The sequence below is a fragment of the Podarcis cretensis genome, assembly GCF_951804945.1.
Source record: "Podarcis cretensis genome assembly, chromosome: 6".
Taxonomy (NCBI): domain Eukaryota; kingdom Metazoa; phylum Chordata; class Lepidosauria; order Squamata; family Lacertidae; genus Podarcis; species Podarcis cretensis.
Window position 1 is genome coordinate 100,755,176 of NC_137175.1, and position 7,048 is coordinate 100,762,223.

The window sequence follows — 7,048 nt, forward strand, 5'->3', positions numbered from 1 at the left end:
GCCTCAAGGGAGTTATGCCTGGCAGAGGCGCAATGCTGAGGTTGCCTGTCAAGGGGGGGGGGCATAGCTGGGGGTAGATGGAGACGCGAACACCCATCCAGGGGATTCCTGGAACTTGTGCTGGCTGTGTGGAGGCTGCCCCAGGTGGGAGTCCATGATGCTTGTGTCTAAGAGGCAATGCTTTCTGTATATGGTGGTGTTTTGTGTCATGGAAGTGTTCTGCTATAAATGTGGATGGTTGTCACACTCTGCATTGCGCTGCCATGATTGTTGGAGTGGCCATCAGTGCTGGGTGTACACTTGATCGTTTACCGTGTTATTTCCACTTTACAGTGGTATTGTTTTTCTGACATATTTGTTGCTAGGAGTGCAGAGGATCCCAACAAGAGTGTGCTGGCGTTACACTAAGATAAGCAGCTGTCTATGTCTGCAGCAGCAAAGGATATCTCTGCCCATGTATTAGGCACTTCAGCAAAAATTTCAAAAGCATTTAGGCTCTCACTAGAGCAAATAAGAAAACAGCTGGATAGGACAAAAGTTGTTGCCTCTCCCATGAATCATCATTCAATACAAAAGTCGGGGGGGTGTTCCCTTATCAACTTCTAGGAGACATCAAAGAGTCGAGAAAGGCCTAGATGTGGTTTGGTTTGTAATAAGAGTGAGTAGAAGCAAACAAATCGCAAGAGGAAGCTCATTTCATATTTGCACTTTGGAGGTCAGAAGTAAATAAAGAGGAAGAGAATCCAGAAGGAGCAAAGAGGAAGGATTGCAGTCTGGGCTTCCAAAATAAATAAATCAGGCTGCCAGGAAAGCAGCCAGTACTAGGCTAGGAGGAAAATGCAGGCAGCAGAAGTCTGAAGTCAAGTTTTCAGGTGGGAAACCGAAAACAAAGGTCTACCAAGTAAGAGACAGAATTTGAACAAAAAATGAATAGGAAGCAAAACTGTATTTTGCTTTTTGCTCAAAAGGTCCATGTTTACAGTGTTTGTCTCTGAATGCATATCATGTTTGGGTACATTTTGCATGAGAACTGCTTCTGCTCCCTGCTCTGCTCTGTGCAAGGAGGCGTCAGGTATCTTGCATCTAAGCAGTGGGTGGAAGCTCTCTGAGGTTTTCTGGTGTCAGCCCAAGAGGCTTTTCAGTGGTGGGCGCAGGTGACGTCTGGGGACACAGCACAGGAAGAGAACCCTTCTCTGACGCAGCATCTGAGCTTGGCCGGCGGGAGCAAGTGAGGACTCCAGAGACATGGCTCTCCCCGCCATGCAGCAGAACCAGCACTGCATTTATCCCCAGGTCTTCTGGACAAGCAGCAGTGGAGTTTCCAACTCTGAGTGTGCCCCTTCAGGACTGTGTCCCATCAGGTTTGCGCCCCACCAGGACATTCACCCTGCTCTGCCTGTGCCAGAGACCAAAAGGAAAAAGCAGAACAAAAAAGATGGCACATGCCTGTGTTTCCTGGTGGTTTCTCTGCTGATCCTTCTGGCCCTCACTGGGGTTGGGCTTGCAATGTTTCAGATCTTCCATCTGCAGCAGGAACTAGATGCTCTGAGAGAGGTAAATGGAGGCACAGAAATACCAGAGGAGACCTGCGAGTGGCACACACCACTTGGGGGAAGGGCACCCAGGGTCCCTGGATTGGCAGCTCCTGAAGATGGGGCCCTCCACTGAAAGGGGCACAGGGTGATTTTTATTCCCAAGTGTGAACGTCTGCCTTTTACCTCCACAGCTTTCCTGCTCCAGGCAGGTGCCTCAATCTCCTGAGATGCTCAAAGGTGAGAAGTTCTTGTCCAGGGATGGCTTGGGGGGGGGGGGAGAGCAGAGTGGTTATGCCTGGGCTGCCCTGCCTGCATTTGCAGTTCTTATAAAGTTTCTTTCATCTGGAATCACAATTGCCTATTTTTAGAGCTTATTGTTCTTGCCACTGACTTAAAGAAACTTGGGACACTTTGGATATCTTGGCTCATTACCTGAACAGTGAAATGTTGAATGAAATGGCTGCATTGAAGTCCCAGTCCATGCTAGTTGCAGATGGACTTCTCTCTTTCTGTTATTTCTGTATCCCCAGAGCTTTTGCTGCTTTGGGGATTTCTGGACAGGTCTGTTTCATCTGCATCGGGCAGATGATACAGAGAGTGATTATAGCACACTTGAGAGCCATTTCTCTTACTGTCTGGCATATAATATTTTGATACAGAACTGTTTGTTGCTGTTCACAAGCTTTTAAACAGAAATGTATTGATTTCAAAATGGTTTCATCAGAAAAATATGTGGTCTGCTGGTGGTGCTGGGTGCCATCGGCCTGTGTTTGAAGTCCAGCTCTTGTGTGGGAGGTGGAGAGCATTCAGCTCTCGGGAGATGGGACTTCTTCTTCCAACCAGCTAAGACCTGCAGGTGGGTGCATTTAAAGGCACTGCAAGAAAGCCCTCGGGGATCCACAGTGGATTTGGAGATGTGCCATTGTCCCAAACCAATCTGAAAACCAGAGAGTTGAGAAGTTTGAGAAAAACATTGGGCATGATCAATGGAAAATGTTGCTTCTGTGCTGACACTGCATGTAAGGATCTCAGGGTATTTGCTGGGAAACAAATTAGTCCTGGGTTGGGGGAGCAGCCAGAAGGTAGAATAAGATATTTGAAAAGCAGTCTGAGATGTCTCATGGGAGGGGACTCAGGAATAAGTTCAGTCATAGGTGGCTGTGTGGGAAACAGCATCCAGTCCATAAACTGGTCTGCTGAGGGAAATGAAATGTTAAGGCGCTCATACCTCACCTCAAGGGCTGCCCACCCTAAAGCACAATTGCCTCTCAAAGAGGCAAGTTTAGCGCTAGCGATCCCATTGATTTCAGTGCCAAAGGCCTGGGGGTAAAGCCTACTATGGCACACAGTGGCATAATTCTCATTGAAATGGATGTGACCATTGGCTGGATCACACCTCTCAATTTCTTCAGAGCTGACCTCATTGCTTCCCCTTTCCATTTCTTCTCTCTGTTGGAAAGGTATAATGCGTTACTTGCCTTATTCTCTATTGCAATGTAGGATTTCTGAATGGAACAGCGGAAAAGGAAGTCAAGAGGAGAGCACACTTGACAGGTGGGCAGCAAAACGCATAGCAAATAATCCTGCCAACAGCGAGGGCAAGAAAGAGCTGTAGCTGAGGAAACTAATGAACTGGCTGAATTGTACTTGGGAAACTGGTTTTCATAACCAAATCAGATACTTTGCTGTCTCTCAAAACTAATGGGAACAGGTCAATGAAAGTGCCTGACTTAACCCTCTCTGCCCCTTCTCCCCCTGAATTTTTCTCCCATCTTGGACTGGGCAAATTGTCTGGAAAAGGGACTACAGGGGGAGAAGTGGAAGACTGGGAGATGCTTAAGCTTTTCTCTTTGCACCAAATCACACATTTCTCTCCCACTGCTTTTGAGATGTTTGGAAGAGATAAGATTCTCTGGCTCTGGGCTGATATCCTCATCCAGATGAAAGCACTCGGCCCTCAAGCTACATATCCTCTACTCTTAAGAGCTGCACAGAAGGACAAGTTTTACCAAGCATGGCATTGGTCATTCTTTAACTGGGGTGGGTAGTTGCAATCTTCCCTTTGCTGCTCTCCTGCTGCCGTCGCCTGTTTGTAGCATTGGAAGAGAGCCGGCCCAGCCATGAGGCAGCGTGAAGCAACCACCTCAGGTGGCAGAAGCACAAGAGGCAACACCCTGCCTGCCCCATTGCTTCTGGTGTGTGGCGTTGCCTTGAGCAGAGAAGATGAGCAGCAATGGTTCCAGGTTCCAGGTTCTCAGTCAGCAGTGAGAACAACTGACATCCACACTGCAAAGAGCAAACCAGCAAATGGTATGGAGTAGCATCCTTCAGTGCTCTTCAGATTAGACATAAAAGTCATTTTGCTGTGTTCAAAAATATTAGGAAACCTTGCAATATAGTGGGGTCTGAGAAACTGCTTGTTGTCTTATTTTCACCATGACATTCCATGTTTCTAGGCAAAGCAAACCAGCGATCGCTCCCACTGGAATGGGAGAGTACCTATGGACATGCCTTCATTTCTGGTGTTCAGTATGAAAACAGGGGTTTGGTGATCGATGAAGCTGGCCTCTACTTCGTGTACTCCAAAGTGTTCTTCCGGGGTGGGGCCTGCACCCCCCAGCCTCTTGATCATGTGGTTTTCAAAAGAAACCCATCTTATCCTGATATCCAGGTGCTGATGGAGGACCGAAAGATGAGCTACTGTGTGGCCAGGCACATGTGGGGCAGAAGCAGCTATTTGGGTGCTTTGTTCAACCTTTCCAGGCAGGACAGCCTGTATGTGAGTGTCTCAGAAGTCACGCTGGTGAATCCTGAGGAGTCAAAAACCTTCTTTGGCTTATATATGCTTTAGGGGTGGGTGGAAGATTAGCATTCATCGTACAGGCTATGTGAAAATTCTGAGCAACATGAAAATGATCTGCGACAGCTGATGGACTGCAAACGTTGCTTCTCTAGAAAGCCCATCAGACTCCATGACTTCACTTTTTACACTGAGAAGTTCAAAAAAGGCCTGAAGTGGATCTCCACAGATTTAAACTGAGGGTCGACTTTTCCTGCTGGATTCCTTCAGAGACAAACAGCCTTGAACCACACATGACTTGCCAAAGAGTGCCAGGAAATCCTCCATTTGGGGAAAAGCAGGGATTTTGTGGCATAAAAACCTGTCCCTATTGACTAAATGTAACAGCCAAATTTGGATCCATATTTGAAGAGATGTTCTTTGGTTGTGTGGCAGCTGAGGTGTGAAGGGAGCAGAAATGTTTTCTGTTAGTTCCTAGTGTGTGACCACCTAGCTGCTAGTCTGGTTCCATCCAGCCTTTATGTCCTGTGCTGCAGCTTCCCAGTGAAGGCCTATTGGGTTGCTGTCATTCATCAGTCACACTTTTAAAACTCCCCCAGTGCCAGAAATGTAAGCCACTCTTTTTCAGCCTACCTCTTTGGCTCTAGAGGTAGCCAACTCTCAACGAAAAAGCAAAACCCACTTTTCCCACTTCTCTCTGTGCTCGGAGGCAGCTCCTTGAGCCCCACAAAGCACTGCGGGTCACTGGCACCATCCCCAGCACCCCTGATTCCCAGCACCGCCTGAGCAGTTCCGACAGTCTGGTGAATGTGATGTAAGATGAAGCACTTTCAGATGAAACTTCAAATGAGACTAATTCCTATGCACTTTCCTCAACTCTGTGGGAAAATTTAGAATGATTTTTGTTTGGAGAGAAATTAAAGAAGTTAAAATATTGTGGCAGGTGAATACTCTCAATATTTTGGGATCTCTTCAGTCTGGAGGGGGGCATTATTCACAACCCAGAAAGTAACATGGAGATGAATATGTGGGGAACTTGGGGTAGTTTGAGACTATCACTGTTTTTGGCTGGGATTCAGTCACATACTGGCAAATTCAGGTTGCACAGTTATAGTTGATTAGGAGCACAACAACCCTGCTTCCTCAAAATATTTTAAATTATGGCACACATTAAGCAGAGTGACAAGCAAATGTAGTGGAATGTGTGGAATAACAATTGTTTTGATGCAATGTCATCTAGCCTCCCCACAAACAAATTGGACTGAATGCTCATTTAATAGCCAACTGTGTCTATTCTGAGCTGGGAAAGGGAGGGGAGGGCTGTGCCTCTGCAAGGCCTGGCTCATGAGTGGAAAACTGTGGACACCACCCAGGTGAGGGCCGAGGGCTTCACTGTGCAGGAACTAGCCTTTTGCTTGCTTCTGGGAATTGCATTTCTTTGAACGACAGCAGAGAGATGCCAGTTTCTGACCTCAGTCTGCAAGAATCGGCTCACTCTGGTTTAGTTTCTCAGTAAGCTTGGTTTCTCAGGAAATGGGGCCTTTGGTCAGGAGACCTTTCCTTCTGTTGCAGAACTTTCCGTCTGCTGAAAAGTGCACCACAACGCTGTACATACAGTGGTACCTTGGGTTACAGATGCTTCAGGTTACATACGCTTCAGGTTACAGACTCCGCTAACTCAGAAATATTACCTCGGGTTAAAAACTTTGCTTCAGGATGAGAACAGAAATCATGCAGCAGCGGCACGGCGGCAGCGGGAGGCCCCATTAGCTAAAGTGGTGCTTTGGGTTAAGAACAGTTTTGGGTAAGAGCGGACCTCCGGAACGAATTAAGTTCTTAACCCGAGGTACCACTGTATTTGCATCTCATCGTCTGGTCTAGGTGGATTGGAAGCATTAATAAGAAAGAAATGCCCACTTGAAAGCCCTGGCTGGGACTTACTTATTCTAGAGCTGGTTTCTTTTTTTCTTTTTTTAATATTCTTTTTATTGAATTTCATTTGTCACATACACACAAAGGAAACACAGAACCATTTAAAACAACAACTAAGAAAGAAAAAAGAAAGAATTACAAGTCCAGTACTTATTAAATCAAATGACAGAAAAAAGTGACGGGAAAAAAAACAAACCAAAGAAATGAAATAAAAATAAACTAATACATAACACATACTAGCTGACTTCCCTCCCCCCTGATTTCGGGTTCTTAATTTTAAGAGTTTCATTTTTACAGCTGATATTGGTTAATTGATCTATCAATACATCGGAAGTTTCATAACAAGCCTGCTATATTTGGTAGGTTACTATAGTTACCTTCAATATATGTCATAAATTTAATCCAGTCATTGTTTAACTTTGTATTCTTTTGGTTTCTAATTCTCTGCGTCATTTTAGCTAATTCGACGAAGTTATATAGTTTCGTTTGCCATTCCCTCACCGAGCTGGTTTCAAGGAAATCTGATGTTTGGACTATAGCCTTGGACCTGGAGACTAAATGTTTCTCTTCTAAATTTGGCTTTCTTGCCCTTTTATTAAAAGCAGCTCTTCTTGGAATATGTAAGCATTTTAGCCAGATCTTCCTTGGTGCTGTGTGAGGTAAACTTTAATTATGAATCGGTCACAACAGGACAACCCTTAATCAGGCTGTGAAATTATTGAGAGAGAAATTAACTCTCTGACTGAGCACGGCCAGCTCCCTTTCTCATGCCAAGTCGGCT

General features: G+C 45.7%; 1 protein-coding gene across 1 annotated transcript; it reads left to right on the forward strand.

Moving 5' to 3' along the window:
- The first annotated feature begins 685 nt into the window (after nucleotides 1-685).
- FASLG (Fas ligand) lies at nucleotides 686-5,269 on the forward strand. The gene is made up of 4 exons (XM_079982466.1): nucleotides 686-1,554; nucleotides 1,727-1,772; nucleotides 3,036-3,089; nucleotides 3,992-5,269. Exons 1-4 carry the CDS (start codon nucleotides 1,246-1,248, stop codon nucleotides 4,384-4,386), a joined length of 804 nt encoding a protein of 267 aa, XP_079838592.1. The 5' UTR covers nucleotides 686-1,245; the 3' UTR covers nucleotides 4,387-5,269.
- The last annotated feature ends 1,779 nt before the right edge of the window (nucleotides 5,270-7,048 follow it).

Coding starts and splice junctions, on each gene's coding strand:
- FASLG (XM_079982466.1), top strand. CDS start 1,246: ATGGCTCTCCCCGCCATGCAGCAGAACCAGCACTGCATTTATCCCCAG. Junction 1,773..3,035: donor ATCTCCTGAGATGCTCAAAG/GTGAGAAGTTCT, acceptor ATTGCAATGTAG/GATTTCTGAATGGAACAGCG. Junction 3,090..3,991: donor GAGGAGAGCACACTTGACAG/GTGGGCAGCAAA, acceptor CCATGTTTCTAG/GCAAAGCAAACCAGCGATCG.